We start from the raw sequence: 18,809 nt of genomic DNA on the forward strand, positions 1-18,809 counted from the left end.
TTAACTTAGTTAGGTGCAGAGCCGCTCATGCACACCAAATTAAATTAATGGAACAAATTTCCCTCCTAATTAAGATGAAAATACGTGTCAGTTGTAACCTTGCTGAGCACTAATTATGTACAAATGATTTATCATCTGTTTCGTCCTGAATAGCAATGGGCTCACCTCTCCGATAGCCCCGGCTGCCTGTTAAGAGATGGCTGCTGATTAACTGTGACAGGTTGTGCTGCGGAGAAGCTGCACGTCGGCCTGCAGCCAATCAGAGCCCGCCGCAGCTCAGACTCTCCTCCCTTCCATTAACCTACATCGAGTGTGCAGCTGAGCATCACCGAGCCTCAGAGCTCCTTCTTCTCTCTCTCCCTGGAATGAAAATAAAGGAGAGGAGAGGAGAGGAGAGGAGAGGAGAGGAGGCAAGAAAACAGAGTAGATGAGAGAAGAGGAGAGAGGAGACAGGAGAGGAAAGGAGACAAGAGGAGAGAAGAGGAGAGGAGAGGAGAGGAGAGGAGAGGAGAGGAGAGGAGAGGAGGCAAGAAAAGAGGAGAGGAGAGGAGAGGAGACAAGAGAAGACAAGAGGAGAGGAGAGAAGAGACAGGAGGAGAGGAGAGGAGAGGAGAGGAGAGGAGAGGAGAGGAGAGGAGAGGAGAGGAGATGCTTTATGCTTTATTGTCAGGACACACCTTAGGAATGTACATGGATGGATCAGAAGGAGATATGTTGTACAGCTTTTGTCCAGAGGGGGGCAGCAAAGTAAACACAAAGTAAAAGTTCCTGACTGGAGCTTTAAATCACAGAGAAATATCTATAAATGTTAGTTTTCACGTCTAAAGACATGCAAAATGATGCAATTTATATATACCTTTAATATTAGAAAACAAGTTGTATTTAGTATTTAATACATAAGATGAATAGTAGATTTTTTTCTTTTGGGGATGGAGAGCATGAATTTGAGTTTGGAAGTTTTTCTCGTTCAGGAAAGAGATACGCCGAGGAGATCAAACCAGCTCTTTAGTTTAATCCTGGAAGATTCAAAGACATTCCTGAGCTGCTTGGCATGTCTGACTTTCTGTTGGCCATCGTGATTTTGAGACATTTGTGATGCACGTACAACAGCTGACCAGAGGGTAGCAGTGTGAGGAGTTACTTACTAACATGCACTGAATTAGCTCACGTGAAAAACATCCTTAAAACGTATGCAAATAAAGAGAACAGCAACGTAAGGACTAAGATTAGGGCTGTCAGTGTTAACGCGTTAATCACGATTCGAAAAAGGTCTGAAATTATCACTTTAATTATTTTTTATACTGCATGCTATTTGCACACCATGTTCCTGCTGCAGTTGCGATGAAAATAATGACTCCACCGTGCACATACAGGCCCTTTAGGAAAAAGAGAAAGCAACCAAAGTGGAACTCCTGAAGAGTGCAAATACTCATACATTAACCAGGAATTACTGGACATCAGTGAGTAATCAGAAGAACTGCACATACGCACACATGTGCTCCTGCAGATTTCTGAATGTGTAACAGTGTTAGCAGTTTGTAAGTGTTGGATACAGGAGTAATATGTGCTCAGACTTTACTGATACAGAATAATCAGTTCATATTTGAACACTGCAGACCTTACAGAGGAGAACAGCCTCAGATCATGTAGTCAGTGTGCAGGTAGCAGCCTGAGGCCAGCAGGTGGAGCACTAGCTTCAGCCTCCTGCAGCCTCCTCCTCCTGCATTCCTCCAGGCTGAAATATCAAAAATAAACAGGGCTTCATTCCACAATTACAGCCTAACTGGGATATTCCATCTTATTTCCTGCTGCCTTGTGAGTACAGATATATTTCAGCGGGCAGCCGCTCTGATTAGCATTAGAATCAGAGTCCCTCGTGATGCTGAGGGCCACACCGGCCAATCTGTAATCATTGTTCCGCAGGCGTGCTCACAGGGGATCCAGCGCGCTTTGTCATTATCATTCAATATGCCACACACATGCTGGCAGAGCTGCCTCACTGCCGGGCATTTGCATTTCCTGCTCTCAGTCCTGAGTGTTTGCAGAGACAATGATGCTCCACAAATGAGTCTCTGTGTTTCCTGCAGACGATTCCTCTCCTCTCTGCACATCCTCTTTCTCCCTCCTCGCTCGCCTGACTCTCCTTCTTCTGCAATTGTCTGCCCTCAGATGCAATTATGTACAGGTGTCAGCTCCAGCCATTAGGGATGATTTGACTTTCTATTGTGCTTTGGGGTTATTTAGCAGACAGGCTAACGCCGCCACAATTAGCTCTGCAGGATCTTTCATTGTTGTGCTGAATGTCAGCACGGCTGCTCACAGGAGAGACTCGTGTTCTGCAGATCCCCTTTCTGCTTTAAACCGGGCCTGCACACACACACACACACACACACACACACACACACACACACACACACACACACACACACACACACACACACACACACACACACACACACACAAGCAGAGAGAGAGAGTGAGAGGGGGTGTCACACTCGTTGTCAGAGGTCCTGAGGGTGCAGGTTAACATGCAGGATTATAATAAGATGATCTGCAGACACTGAAACATTTACGTTTCTGTGTTTCTGACTCTGACCTGAGAGAGAATAAACACAATATAAAACATTAAGTGGATTAAAGGATGTTTATTTGACATTGATTTAAATGCTGCTACAGATAAAATCCTGATTTTAAGGAGTCAGATGAGTTTTTAAAGTCCTCCCTCTCGTCTGTTTCACAGAAAAATCTGAGTATCATCTTTGTTTGAGAAAATACACATTTTCAAGGAGACATATTTTTCTGTTAATCTGGCTCAAATGTAATAAAAAATATACATCTTAAAATGATTGTTAAGGTATTTTGAAAAACATTTTTAAATTTTACACAAGCTATTTTTTTTTTCACTTAAAAACTAAAGACATATTTTGTGATTATTTCTGACTCTGTTTCTGATCTGATTGAATAAAAGTCTTTATTTTAAGGACACAAAAATATTATTAAAATACCCTGATTTAAATATTTGATGGAGATAAAATCATGATTCTAAAGATTTAAATGAAATTTCTTCATGTTTAAGTCCTGCCCCTTGTTTGCTTTGATGATGCATTTTGATTTAGTTCATATTTATTTCTCCTACTCGTCTCATTGTTTGAGATAAATCTACATTTTTAAGGCTGCAGATGCAAAGTTGTATACTTATCAAGCCTGAACCTACAAAAACTCAAAGACGATTGTAAAGGTTTAACATTCAAGATGCTTTTTTTGTCATACTTTTGACCCTAACTCAAATCAATAGGAGATAAATGTACTATTTAATGGATAAATACACAACTTTATGATCATTTATTGCGCTGATTCTGATCTGTCTCAGAGATAGATTCCCAGTTTAAAAGATAAAGCTTAATTAATGACCATGATTCAATTATCTTTTCCTTTTTTTTAATTTTTATTATTTTTTAAAATTAATTTCAGGACCAAATATAAGAAACAAACAGAATGAAACAATACATAACACACCTCTTAAAGAGACAAAATCATAATTTTAAGGCTTAACATTACTTTTTAAATATTTAGTTCTTTGCTCTGAAGCAGCTTCAAGGATAAAAACACAATCTTGAGGAAACAGATTATTTTTTGTTCGTATTATATTACATCAGACTCTTATCTCTGTTTGACTTATCTACCATTTTAATGATTGATGTGAGATTTTTCAAACCTTGAATACAACCTGAGATACATTTCTAATTTTAAGTCTTACATTTTTTTTGTCGTATATTTTACCCGAACTCCAATCTGTAGGAGATAAATGATCATTTAAAGAGTTATGACGCATTTCTTTAGTATTTCTGAATCTGAATTTTGTTGTTCTCGGATTGAAATCTTGATTTTAGTTGAAGATTTGTGAGTTGTTTTTTACTGATAAAGAGGATTTATTAATATAGATTTATTTTTTATACATTAGATACATTAAATCTAACCTGACACAAGGATCATTTTATCACTCACAGATAAATAGTCTTTTTTAGTATCAATGAATCTGATAAAAACACATCTCTGTGAGATTAACTCTGGATTATTCAGGGATTAAGACAAGCTTTCTTAGTAACTGAACCCTGAATCTGGTCTGTAGATAACATATTAAGAACTTAAAACATTTATTGTGAGTTTTTATGACCCAAACTCTGGTCTGTCTTCAATATAAATCCACAATTTTATGTATCGAATGGATTAATGATCTTAGATAAAACATATTTCAGAGATAGATTAATTTTCATAAAGGTAGAGTATGTTTTTATGATCAGGTACTCTGATCTAACCTGTCACAAATATTAAGAAAGGTTTTAAGAATAAAGAAATATTATTTTAAGGTGGTTTTTATGATTCAATCTGCTGAGGTCAAACCAGCTTGTTCTCAGGATGAGATGACCAGCAGCCATCTTCTTTTGTTTCCTCCTCCTTCCTTCAGACCCGAGCCTCAGAGCGCCCGGCTCTGCAAACAGCCTCCCTCACAGGCTGCCTGTCTGGGGATTGGCGGACGCGTCGGGGAGGGCGGGGGTTAGGGGTTAATTATAGACAACAGAGAGGTCACGGGGCCTATTATTTTGGAGCCGAGACCCGCAACGGTCCAATGGGGATGACATTTACGATGAGGGCCCAGCCCCACCCCTCCATCAGCGGCCCACCCTGTGCACGCCATCACTCACGTTTATCCTGAAGGGGCCGACAGTGGGACTCAGCGCTCTGATAATGAAAAGGCCCTTAGCGCTCGGAGGAGGCAGGATGATGAATTGAATCCCTGGATGTTCTCTGGCTGCGTCAGGGGGCCTCTGTGGAGCCCTTGACAACTAATTGAAAGCCCCCGTACCCTCCTCTTACCTCGCAGACTTCCTTTATCGCTCTAATTATTAGGGTTAAGTGAGTCTCCCAGGGGATTGTGGGTAGTATGGGTGCAGGGAGGAACCTGCAGAGTCATCTTATCTGATAAAAAGAATGAGGAGAGCATAAATAATCTGAGGACTGAGCTGCTGCCATGTTCAGGATGTTGAATCATGAATCCAGGTCTGTACTGACTCACTGACACACATCCAGCCTTCATGCTAATACACCTGAGAGTGCATTTATACATACAGCTGTGAGTGTGGCTTCACTTGTATCACCAGACAGAGATTATTTGGTCACGATTCTGTGTCTATTTAAGTTCTGTGAGTTATTAAGTAAGACTGCAGGCTCATCTTCATTTGTCTTGCTGCTGTTTTTATCACTCTGCACAAACATGATGTCACATAGACTAGTAAAAAATGGACGTATAGTCTCAATGATGTCATACGTTGGTTTCTGAAGCCACCTCCTTCAAAATGTAACTATGTGTCATGATTGGTCTGCTGTACGGCTGTGCTGCGTTGCATTTCCTGCATTTACAACACTTCAAGAAATGCTGTCCATCGGCCGTTTATTTCATCTCGTCTGACGCCTCCTCTCTATTCTTCCCTGTAATCATGTCTGTGTGATAAACAGCGACATGTAGCAACTCTACACAAATATAATACACTCTGACTGGCGACCTGACTATCAGAGAGGCCACACTGCCCTCTAGTATTTCGGCGTAGTACTGCAGAGCGAAGCAGACACATCGACGCACAAGTTTGCGGATCTCACATCCGCCTCAGCCACCGCTGCATAAGTACAAACCATGCTTCACATTGGCCTCATTTCTCAACACTTGGATCCCTTTGGTGTTACCTTTCCTTTCATTTTGCACCAAAAAATCCCTTCTTCCATAAATCATAAAATGCTGTAAATAGGATCATATAGTTGAGATGCTTAAAATTCAAACAAATCTGCAATAATCCAAAAGTAAAATTTGATTACAGTCAATTTTGACTTAATCTCCAAACAACATCTTGCTACCATCCGTCCTTTATCTTTACTGCTCTTTTAATTTGGGATTGTAGGAGGATCTGGAGTCTAGCCCAGCTGTCATTGGGCGAGAGGCGAGGTACACCCTGGACAAGCTGCAAGTCTATCATAGGACTAACAAGTAAAGACAGACCACCATCAATGCAAACAATCACGCTTACAGGACAAATTTAGAGAGAACAAATAATCTAATAAGCATGTTTCTGGACTATAGGAGGACAAAGCAGATGCATGCAGAGGGAGACGATGCAAACTCCAAACAGAAAGGCGGCAGCCCTGCAGAGAGTTTGAACCTTCTTGCTGTGAGGCCAATGCACCACCATGCAGCCTTCATCCTGCTGCCCCAAATTCTTATTTGAGTATTAAACGTGGATAAACTGTTGCTGAAAATCGTCCCCAACATATGAACAGATCTCTTTTTGATCATCTTTAAAGAAGTCAGCTTAGTTTAAAACAACCAAGGGCACAAAAAGGCCTGAATATCGGTGCCAAATTTCAAGTATTGTGCATAAAATGTTCAATTCCTGCAGGTCTGATGTAGAAAAATCCTTTTCATGTTTGAAATGTATTTTTACAATGAGGCTATAACACAGCAAATGTTTGCACGGTTAGGTAAAGGACAGATCAGCTTGAGACGCTCTCTTTTTCTCCTCTACACACATCTGGGCAAGTGTGATGTGAATAACTGAAGCTCACATTCAGCATTCGCTACTTAAACTTTGCATGAGGTAACTTTACGTTCAGTCAAAACATCAGCAAGACAACTTGTGATGTTGCTGAAGCGTGTGTGTGCACAGCATGGATTCCATGTCCCTTAATCTGAGTGTGAGAGATTATAGTTTACACTTGCACCAGAGTTACCATGCAGTTTGATTAGGATTAGCTGGCTAGTTTGCTTGATATAAAAAGATGGATGCAACAACAGCTGACATGATACTAGGATCTTCAGCTGCAGCCTTGTGTCCAACAAGTTAAATCAAAGTCTGATCATCATGTAACGTGTACAGTCTAGTTTTATGTGTTGATGTCAGGTTCAGAGGTCAAAAAATGTTCGTTGTGAAAATATAATAAATAATAACTAGTTGTCGCTCTTTTGTTGCTCTGTCCTGCTCTCTGGCTGCGGCAACAGCATCTTGCTCTGTCAGGATGTTTTGAAGCTACAGCATAAAACCATCCATGATGAACTCTGAGCCCTGCTGGAAACGAGAGAGCATGCATAGTGTGTTTATGTTCAGACTATTGTGCAGCAGAAATAATCCCTGCACCCCAACAAGCAGCCGGCCTCAGTATGCTGAATACAAAGCAGAGTGTAAATGGGATGGAGGATTACGATGAATCCACTCCACGCTGTGACTTTCTCACCTCTGCTCCTCTGTAAGCCTATTAGAGCACGAGAGCAAATCAAAAGTGTTGTAACAGAATATAATAAGTGTGTGAGTTCGTGTGTAAGGAGCGTACAGTTTCTCTGTGTGAAAAGTTGAATGCTGCAAAGATGTTTTCTGCATTTATTTGTTGTATTTCACATAAAAAAGAACAAAACAAAACATGACACTAACTTTAGAGACGTGCATGAGGAGACATCAATCTTTATTTATATAGCACCAAATCACAACAAATGTTACCATCAGACTCTTTCCAAACAGAGCAGGTCTAGACCGTACTCTATGTTCTATTATTAACAAAGACCCAACATCATGACAGGATAAGATCCAGTCCCATCTTACAGACAGGACTCAGTCTGATCTCATCTTAATCCACCATGAGCAGAGCACTTTGCAGCATTTAACAAGTTACAGTGGCAAGGACAAACTTCCTTTAACAGGCAGAAACCTCCAGCAGGACCAGACTGCAAGTTTTGCAAAATATACAAAAAGTCCCAAATCATGTAGAGATCTATTTAAAACCATTAAATCTAATAAATTCATGAAATGAATCAATGTTTACCACCTTAGAACATCAGAATAAGAATCAGAAATACTTTATTTAACTCGGAAGGAAATTCAGTCATTACAGTTGTTCCTATACACAATAAGTAAGAATATCAAATAATATTAATAGAAGAAAGTAATTAATAAGATATAAATACAAATAGAATGAAAATAATGATAATAAATAATATATATCGTAAAACAATATTATATGATCATATATATTATGATAATTAATAATAATAATTACATGCTTGTAAATCTGCTTCCTGTTGCTGCACTGTTGCATAATATTATCTAAGATCATGTCAATTAACTTACATAACAATTAAATAATAAAACACCAAGAAGGGTTAAAAGGTGCTGCAATATAGTTCAAGCAGCAAAGCAGATAAAAAAAAAAACCTATTTAATATATATAAAGATGAAATTTTTTTTTTACAAAGATGCTTAAGATAAGATTAGATATTACTTTATTGATCCCGGGGGGGAAATTCAGTTGTTGCGGCAACCCACACATAAGTACAATAAAATAAAGTTTAAATTAGCTAAATAAAATAAGTAAAAATAAAGATAGATAAATAAAGAAGAATACAATTTAGATATATACAATGTTACAAATGGAACTTAGATAAATACAAATGTTACAAATGGATTGAATAGCAGTAATTACAGGCAGTATTAAAAATGTTTCAGTAGTGACAGGTTGACATGGTGTGATTATGGTTGGTGATGACAGATTAAGCAAAATAATAAATAAATAAGGGTATATATAATATGACTGTAAGTTATAGTAAACAATAATAATGTGATATAACATAATATAATATAGCAAAGATACTTATTGTTATTTTTATATTAATATACTTTGAGTTGTGTTTTTCATGGTGACAAAATGATAATTATACTTAAGTTTACATAAGACAAATTTCCTCCATAAACAGCTTTTAAAGTGTCTTTTTATAGCTGAAATCCCTGCAGAGTGAGTTGTGGTTGTGATGTTGAATAAGTCCAATCACGTGACTTTGTGTAACGCGCTGACGTCACCGCTGCTGACGTTGATCGGGTGTTCATTCAGCTTAGCCGGAAGTCAGTGCGGAGAGAGAAGGCTAATTATTACTCTGCTGATTTGTAGCTCGGATTGTCCCTTTATGGTGGATTTATGTGAGAATATGTGATCGTGTGTGTGGAAGGTTTCTGTCAGCGTGAGGTAAGAGTTATACTTTATGTCTGATTACGTGTTACGACAGGAGGAAGCTCGAGAAGGCAAATGTTAGCTGTTTAACTGACTAACTAGCTTGTTTTACAATCATCAGGCTAAGCTAACTTAGTGTCTCCGCTGAGTTATTGTTCATAAAGCTATGAAGCTTTTTGCATGAGATGTGTTCAGTGTGAAGGCTTTAATGCTCACACAGTCACATAAGCGGAGTTAGCTTCAGTGTGAGCCTCTCATGTAACGTCGTTGTGTTTACCTGAGGCTCAGAGAGGGGCTGAAGGTGAGTGACCTCTCAGTTATTATCTAACGCTGCTGCCTCTCTGAACAGGTTCAAACCTTATAGATACAGTCTATGGTACAGACAGACCCAGTGTAATGTGGAGGCTTCAGTTTAATGCAAACTAACAGAGAGAGAGAGGAATCTTGTGTTCACTGCATGCTCATCTCTGACACTTCATGCAAACAGGCTCACTCCTCTCTCATCTCACCTTTCTGCCTTGAATGTTGTCACCTTTATCCTCCCTCCTGTGTTACCTCATGACCATTAATTCTAGTGTCATCAGTTAGCTGCCAAGCCCTCTTTGTATCAAGTCCTACTCAGTTTTACTTGCTTATTTAATTTATATTGTTTATGTTATTATCATATATTGTTTACTTCTCTATATCTATTATATACTTTGTTATTGTATTATTATTATTATTATTATTATTATTATTATTGTTATTATTATTATGGTTTGAATTAATTGATATTTTGTAAATTTTAAGTATATTATTATTATTATTATTATTATTATTATTATTTTTTTTTTATGGTGACGGTAAGGTTTTTATTTATTTCCTGTTAAATAATAATATAGTTTATTTTATTATTTTATTTAAATTTTGTTCAAGTTCCCATTTTTTTAATTGGCTTTTTTATTTTTATTTTATTACATTGAAATAATATATTTATATATAATTATATATTTATATATATATATATATATTATATATAAATTATATAAATTATATAAGGTACGGTTTGTATTTATTTCTTCTTATTTAGTATAATAATAATAATAATAATAATAATAATAATAATAATTATTATTATTATTATTATTATAATAATTGATAGGATTTGTACAGTGCTTTTCTGGGTACCCAAAGTTGCTTATAAAATATAAAATATAATTTTGGATTGTATTCCTTTGTTTCTTTTTAAAGTTGGAATTTTTTTTATTTGACTCTTTTGTTTTTTTTTAATTATTCTTATATATTTCATTTATAATTTGTAATTTTATTTCAAATTAATTGGTATGTTTTAAATTTTTAGATTTTTCAATTTCAATTTTCTTTTTTTTTTTTTTTTTTTTTTTACTTATTTACAGTTTTTAGGGTTATGGAAAGGTTTTTATTTGTTTCTTTTTCAAGTTCCACATTTTGTTTTATTTGACTTTTTTAATTTTCTTACATTAGAATAAAATTGGGTTTAAAATGTTTTTCATTATTTTTTAGATTATTCTATTTTATTCTATTTTTAGTTGATTTAGCATTGAACATTTAGTAAACACAAACATTTAAATCCTACACTTATAGCTTGAGATGCAATGGATCACAAATCTCTTGTGTGGGTTTGGTCCACAGTAGGACGAGTCATGATTTATTCATATATAAAATCAGAGTGGCTTGATGTTTTGTCTCTGACCTTGTGTTATAACTCCATGTTTAACCTTCTCTTGATCTCCTGTCTCTCTTTGTCTCTCAGCTCGGTGTGGGATGTCAGGGTTGGACTTTAAACTCAGAGTTGGATGTAGACGTCACACACTGTTTCATATTCTCCTGACGTAAGCTCACGAATGTCCCGAACACTAACAGCCATGAGTGACAGCACGGTGACCAGCGGCCAGCAGCAGTGGTCGGGGCCCGCACAGACACCGCAGCCCTCCAGGGGGCCCTTCATTTCGGTCTTCACAAACAGGTAAACTGGGGCTCTTTAACCTGTAATCAATATTTGTTATCTTTATAAAGTTAAATATAATTTCCCTGGAGTCAACCTTTAACTCTCCTGACTGCTTTTCTCCACCTCGTAGGACCACCAACCTGCTGATCCGTGGGGCCATGCTGTTCTCTGTGGGCGTCTTCCTGGCCCTGGTGCTGAACCTTCTTCAGGTGCAGAGAAACGTCACCCTCTTTCCTCCTGATGTCATCAGCAGTATCTTCTCCTCGGCATGGTGGGTGCCGCCCTGCTGTGGCACCGCCTCAGGTATGTCAACTCTGTTAAATGAGCAAACTAAGGGTACATTAAAGTGGAAGAACAGGACATGAGAGGACAAATGCAGGGGGAAGTAGCCATAAATATGGTCCAAGAGGTGGTGTAGAGTTAAGTGCAGGTTCTTCTTGTAACGCGTGAATTCTGCAGCCACACAGCTACTTTAAAGTCAACCTAGAAGTCAACAACAGACACAGACTCACATGACATTACAGCATAATCTAACCTGCAGGCTAAAGTGTGTTAGGTCACGTTAAGTCGAGTAAAGTCAGTTTATAAGAGCAGGAAACAGCTGGTGTTTACTAAAATGCTTTGCTGCAAAAGTAAAAACCACACATGGAAAATGAACACTGCAGACTGAGGAATAAAAGGGCAAACTTTGCAGAGAGAGAGGCAGAAGGTGACCAGCAGAAAGTGGCAGACTGTTTGAATAATCACTGAATAGTTCCCAGTGAAGATTGAACACTATTTCTATATTTTAATTATTTAATTCTTATTTTATTTGTAAGACAAAAGACAAACAAAGACACAAAAACGTAGAAAGACAACTATAATGGTGACAGGTACAGCAAGGATTAGGAGGTGAAAGTGATAATAATAGTAATAGTAATAGTAATAATATAAATCATAATAGTTAAAGAAAAATAGAAAATAAGAAACTCAAAAAATAAAATAGAATAAAATTAAATTAAATACAAATAAAATTAGATAAAATAACAATAAATAAATAAATAAGTTAACAAATAAAATTTTAAAAAATGAATCATTATAATCATGGATCACTAATTATGTGCCCATCCCTTATTATAAGTTCAAATCTTCGATCTAAATTCGTAGGACCAAGCAAGGTGTGTATTTCCAACGAACGTGTCTTTCGACATTCAGGTATCTCTGCTCCCTTTGTTTGTTCAGTTAAAGTGACCTTTAGGTAACTTGTTATTTCAACTGTTTCACAGAGCAGTAACACACAGTGCAGTGGACCAACAGACCGATTATACCGACTAAACAGACTGAGGAAATCTTAATAAATGACAACATGAAGGGTCAAAGTTTGATTTATTAAATCTCAAACATCATCATGAATCTGAGCTCAACATCTTCTCCCTACTTTCTGAAGAAGACAGAAAAGTAACGCTGCAGGAGATGAGAAGAATACTCAGTGACTGCAGGTTGAACTCTGACATCCCAAATTTAAAAACACAGCTTTACTTACTTATTTAAATGTTGAGAAAGCATGAACATTAAACTCAGTCCTCCTTTAAACAGGTAAATGAACACCTGCAGGGTGAGAAACAAAAGCTGGTTTACTTTATAAAGTTTCTCTTTTAAATTTGTTCATGGTACCACTTGAATCCTCACACTTGTTAAATGATACTTAACCATGCAGCTGAAACTCAAACCTGTCCTCGTTTTATTATTTCAGAAAGTTATAATTAATTATGTAAAAATGAAATGATTGTTTTTCCTCCTCTGAGCCGACAGTTTGACTTTAGAAACACATTAACTGTTTGATGTAATTAGAGTTTAGCCTGAGGCGGTTTAAACATTGTGATGGACCACACACACACACACACATGCACACGCACGCATGCACACACACATGCACACACACACACACACACACGAACACACGCACACACATACACACATACACACATACACACACATACACACACATACACACACATACACACACATAGACACACACACACACACACACACACACACACACACACATACACACACACACACACACACACACACACACACACACACACACACACACACACACACACACACACACACGCACACACAAATACATTGTGCACAACATCACCCGTCAGGACTTCAGCAGACCATTATTGAAAACTCGTCCCCCGGGTTTGGAGCGTCTCCTGCTCCCAAGAGGCTCAGCAGGAAGCACAACAGCCCGAGTCTCCCTCCTCCTGCAGGAGCTCGCCGCCTCCCCTTGTCGCTCATGCTCTTTCACTCGAGGGAGCTCTGCTACATCGATAATGCAGAAATGTGTTTAATCATGATGCTTGATTATTATGTAAGAGGAGCTTTCATTTAAAACTCTGCTCATCGCAGACATCAGCCAGAAGCTTTCATTGTTTGTGTCTTTCTATTGACGCTCATTAAACTTTGTGAAAAGCATCAAAATTTTACAGATAAGTCTTTCTTTTGGCTCTAAGTGCCTTAAATAAAGTGGAACTAAAGGAGGATGAATCAAAATATGGAAAAAAAATAAGGAGTTTAAAGTCATTTGGAGTCTCGTCCTGATTCTGTGCATGTCTGCAAACCTGTTTTCTGCACAACACAACAACAGACATGTTGATCGTCAGCTTGTTTTTCATCTCTCTCTCTCTCTCTCTCTCTCTCTCTCTCTCTCTCTCTCTCTCTCTCTCTGTCCTGCAGCGATGATCGGCCTGCTCTACCCGTGCATCGACAGCTGTCTGGGTGAACCACACAAGTTCAAGCGGGAGTGGTCGAGCGTAATGCGATGCGTTGCCGTGTTCGTGGGGATCAACCACGCCAGCGCTGTATCCTTAAAGCTCTGGAGCTCATGCAGCAGTCATCGTACCTTCCAGTATTTAAATATCTGTTAGAAAGACTTTGATCGGTTGCAGTGTTTTGCTTTCACTCCTTGACCTTTGACCTCTATCAGAAAGTGGACTTTGCCAACAACGTCCAGCTGTCTCTGACTCTGGCGGCGCTCTCCATCGGCCTGTGGTGGACGTTCGATCGCTCCCGCAGCGGCTTCGGCCTCGGCGTCACCATCGCCCTGCTGGCAACGCTGGCGACGCAGCTCCTGGTTTATAACGGAGTGTTTCAGTAAGTCATCGCACAGTCAGAGAAACGAGGACAGTGGATCCTGTGTGTTAGTTTTACGTCAGGTGTCTTCTTCTCTACACAGGTATACATCTCCAGACTTCCTCTACATCCGCTCCTGGTTGCCTTGCATCTTCTTCGCCGGGGTGATAACGATGGGAAACATCGGGCGGCAGCTTGCCTTGGTAGGAAGATGAGACTCACTTTAAAACATTTAAATCATTGCTATAGCTTTCACCCTGTGCGCTGACGTCATCCCTCCTGTTTGTTTCTGCAGTACGAGTATAAGTTCAATCAAGAGAAGACCCATCAGGACTAAGAGAACTCCGTCAGGACTCTTCTCATTAAGACTTTGCACCAACCTGAAGCAGGTAATCACAGGTAACTAAGCGGGACCTGCTGGCCCTGATGAGCGTGCAGGAGGTGGACCCATCTCCTGACTGACTGACTGACTGATTGATTGATTGGTGCTTTCTGCTGGAGGACAGTATTTTTGATCGCTTCGAGAGCGACGGTGAGCGACAGGAGCCGAGTTTGTGGTGTTTTCCTCTCGGCTGGGGTTTATCTCCGCTCACCTGGAGGGAAGGGATTAACGGCGGAGCGTCTATCGTTCTGCACATCAGCTCAAATGTTTGAAACCTTTGGCTCCTTTGTGCCAAACACAGACACACGCGGGATCAGTCTGAACGTCTGCTCTTATCTCCGGATTCTTTCACGTATCAGTGGAGAACACACACAGACACACAGGAACTTATACCTCCACAGATATGCATCCATATACCAGACTCTATGTATGTTATTAGCTCCTGTATCTAGAGTTGGATGTTCTTGATAAAGGAATGATGATGTGGCTGTTCACCTGTCTGTTTCCGGCTGCGAGGACTCAGTGTTCACCTGCAGTAAGTGTCTGCTCACAGGTACAGTATCATCGGATCCAAAGAGAGCTGTAGTTTGGATTTTAAAGGTGCAGTTTAAAGTTTGGGTATAGTATTTAAACATCCTGACAAAGTGCTCAAAGAGGAGTCCCAGGAGTCACACTCAGCATTGTTGCACCTCTCTAGCTCCACAAAAGCATCACCACAAAGACACGACACCTCTTCTGTGCTAAAAAAAAGCCATGCATCTTATACAAAAATTGTTTCATGCATGCAAAGGTTAACCCTGCAGACATGTTCTCACTCTCAGCTCTTCAGATCCAGCAACTTTGCATCAAATCTAATGATCCAGGTACACGTGAGTCATCACCAGCAGGATGCAGAGCTGCAGCTGGAGACACAAACGTCAAATCTCTGTTTTTATTTCCAGATATTTGCAGAGATTTTGTATCTTTCATGATACTCAGCTGCAAGAAGTAAATACTGACTGTAGTTTGAACATAAACAGGTGTAAGTTTGAGCCTTACATCATCATGCATCAGAGATTCATACACTTCTTATTAAGTCACTTTGTTTTAAAAGACACCAAATATCCCCTGTAAGTTGATGAATCCATCTGAACATGTATTAATGCATCAAATATTGAAGCATAGTCTTCAGAAATCCATAAACGCATCTTTATCCTTTGTCACAAGGAGAGTCAGTGAGCCCCCTGACTGAACACAAACTGCTCCTGTGTTTTCATTTGAGTATAGATAAAGTTTAAAATACTTTCCACCTTTTTCAAACATTATTTTTCAGTGTTTTGGTGAAAAATGGTCAAAAAGAACATTTTCTTTTCCTCAAACATCCCAGATTCAAAGTTAAGTGAAGTTAATAAGTTGAGTCTACATATTTAAGACTGCATCACATGAAATTAAAGCTGTGTTAGCTCAACACATATAAACATCTAACCGACTGATTTTCCCTGTGTTATAAAATACTAACCGTGTTTGAGAGTGAGGTGTCGTCTGGATCTAGCTTGTGTCTTTTGGCGAGTTTTTACAAAAATGAAAATACTCTTAAGGCTGATATTTATATTCCTAAAACAGAGATGTTCCTGCAAACATATTCAAAATAAAATCACACACCTGCAGTGTTTAACGTGTTGAGGATCCTCTCTGTGTGTTTGCGGAGAGGATGGATTTAAGACTCTCCTGTAGAAACTAGAAGATAAAACATGGAGAGTAGAAACAGGGAGTGTGTTCATACTCCACTGGGACTGTTTTTATGATCATTTGTGGTAAACTTTGTAATTAGAGTAAAAGGTGTTTTGGTTGGAGTCATTGACTTCTGCTGAAAAATGTGAAAACAAATGAAGGAGACATTTTTAATCTGTTCCTGAGGCTGGCATGTTTTCTAAGAGCTCTGTAGAAATTTTTTCAAACATGAGAAACTGTCAGTTTCGGATGAACTGTATCAAAACAGAGATTATTACAAATAAAAACTCCATGTTATGATAAATATTACAGCCTGCTGGTATCTGTGTTCTCCTGACGGGTCACTCATGATCACATGGTCAGCTTTGTACAACTTCCACAGAGGCTTCAATCTGACTTCCTTCAGCGGTATGAACCTGAAACAGAAACTGATGTTTTTGTAATTAACGGGTCTTAAGTTTGCTGAAATAACAACATCATGATGCAGATTAGTCAAAAGTCAAAAGTCAAGCTTTGTCAGGTCTGTCCTCAAGAGGAGAAGAAAACTACTTTTACAATGTTTGTTTGTTGAATGGAGGTCTATGAAAGAGGATTAGAAATGCTTTTTTTTTTAGCTCTGACCTTCTTCACGGAATGTTCCATTTGTTCTCAGAATTCTAGAACACCTGATGTTGCTCTCCACACAGACTGATACCTAATTGGCGGATACTACTCAGACTACAGACAGAGACCAGAACCCTTCTCAGACTAGAATCCAGACCTTGAGATCCAGATTCAACATGTTTCTGAATCAGAATCTGTAATTACAGGTTAGTTGTAGCTGAAAGTAAAAAGGTTTGTCCTCAAGAGGACAGACCTGACAATCATTTCTGATGCTGCGTTCCAGGAAGTCAGGAAATCTAAACGCTGGTTGTCTTTAGTGACACAGCATCAAGCAGATTTGTGTCTCAGTGTAAATGTTTGATCTAGAACAGATTGTTAGCTGCTCTTCATGCAGATATCTGTTTATAGAGAGAAAGAAATCCTCCAGATTAACAACCAAGGGAGCCGGGATTACGCTGGGTTGTGTTCCTCCTGCTTTTGCTCTCCATATAGAATGTTTTTCCTACAGACACCGTGTGTAAAAGAGTATGTTTTAAAGCTATAACTATCAACAACATAAAGTTTTGTAATGCGACTAGTAAATAAGAGCACATGAGTTTGAAGTGTGCATTAGAAACAGAATGATGAATGTGACGGGTCAGTTTATGTTCATGCTGTTTGTGGTTTTGGCATCATATACACACAGTAGATGTAAAGCCGGAGATGCAGCACACAGTTAGCTGTCTGCGATGCATAAAATAAAAGGTCTTAAATCTATTAAAAGCTGCCGCTAATTAAGTGGAGAGACAACATATCTGGCACAAACACTGAAACACAAGCTGCAGAACTGCACACATCATCCGGTACAGTGTTCAGTGCTAATGTGGATTAATGTGTGCTGTCTGTCTGCAGCTCCCACAGACACACACTCCTATAGACAAAAGTAATTAAGATGAATAATCAGGACTTAAAGAGCCTTTGTTTGCATTCTTGCTAAACTCCAGGATAAGGACGCCGTTTCTCCGAGCTTTACGCCGCCGTGTGAGCCAATTTGCTGTGTGAATGTTATTGTTCAAGGCTAACTAGCTAGTAAAACAATAGGCGTGATGTGTCATAGCAGTAAGTGCTGCTCCGAAGAGCTAAACTCCCCACCACTAATGAATTCATTAATCTCTCTATTTATTCCTGACAAGCAATTATCTCCTGCTGCAGAATGAGGGTCAGGAGGCAAGGTTGAAAGCTCTCACACACCCACCGAGGAGGAAACATTAAACACTGCTGTCCTCACACACCTGCTGCCAAAAGTTATTTTTATTTCCCCTTAAAAAATCTGGTGTTTCTCTGGAGGTCCAACTCTTACTGTAACAGGATGAAATCAGTGAAGGTCTGGACCCGCAAGAATTAATAAACCAATGATAGGTCATTATTTTAAGAGTCATATAAATGAGATTAAAGTTTGTATCTTGAGAAACATGCCAGATACATGAGACATAATCCTGATTATTAAATACAAAGCAATGAGAGTATGAGATTTATGAGATAATATCATCTTGTAAATTTGAATTTTCTCTGAATTTCAACTTTAATTCCATGATCATGAGTTTATATCATATAATTTTGCCTTTTTGTGTTGTGTTTATGACAATCTTTTTATTTTGACCTTATATGACATAGTTATTACACTTGGACCCTCATAATTTCAACTTTGATGATTTTAGCTCATGACTTTGGATATTATCTCAGTATTAAGACATTTAATGTCCTAATTATGACTTTTGATCCTATTATTTTCAAAATTTCATGTATATTTTTGACTTTTTTATATCACAATTATGAATCTTTATTCCATACAAATAAAACAGTTTTTTTTTGTACCAATGCCAAGTCTCAATCATTTTATTTTTATTCACATATATTTTTTATTTTGTTTAATTTGATTTAATTTAATTCATTTTTTTAAATTTCTTCTATTTATTTCTAGGTGTTGGGTTTCAAGTCAATTTAATT

The 18,809-nt window shown here is 38.4% G+C and overlaps 1 protein-coding gene and 1 long non-coding RNA gene across 2 annotated transcripts; both read left to right on the forward strand.

Moving 5' to 3' along the window:
• Positions 1-1,725: 1,725 nt before the first annotated feature.
• LOC117820456 lies at positions 1,726-6,962 on the forward strand. The gene is made up of 3 exons (XR_004632746.1): positions 1,726-1,815; positions 5,952-6,037; positions 6,131-6,962. It is a non-coding gene; the product is annotated as an uncharacterized LOC117820456 (long non-coding RNA).
• A 1,928-nt stretch (positions 6,963-8,890) lies between these two features.
• insig2 (insulin induced gene 2) lies at positions 8,891-16,526 on the forward strand. Its single transcript, XM_034694228.1, has 7 exons — positions 8,891-9,054; positions 10,811-11,023; positions 11,136-11,308; positions 13,733-13,857; positions 13,983-14,149; positions 14,232-14,331; positions 14,424-16,526. Exons 2-7 carry the CDS (start codon positions 10,902-10,904, stop codon positions 14,463-14,465), a joined length of 729 nt encoding a protein of 242 aa, XP_034550119.1. The 5' UTR covers positions 8,891-9,054; positions 10,811-10,901; the 3' UTR covers positions 14,466-16,526.
• The last annotated feature ends 2,283 nt before the right edge of the window (positions 16,527-18,809 follow it).

This window comes from Notolabrus celidotus, chromosome 10, assembly GCF_009762535.1.
Source record: "Notolabrus celidotus isolate fNotCel1 chromosome 10, fNotCel1.pri, whole genome shotgun sequence".
NCBI classification, from domain to species: domain Eukaryota; kingdom Metazoa; phylum Chordata; class Actinopteri; order Labriformes; family Labridae; genus Notolabrus; species Notolabrus celidotus.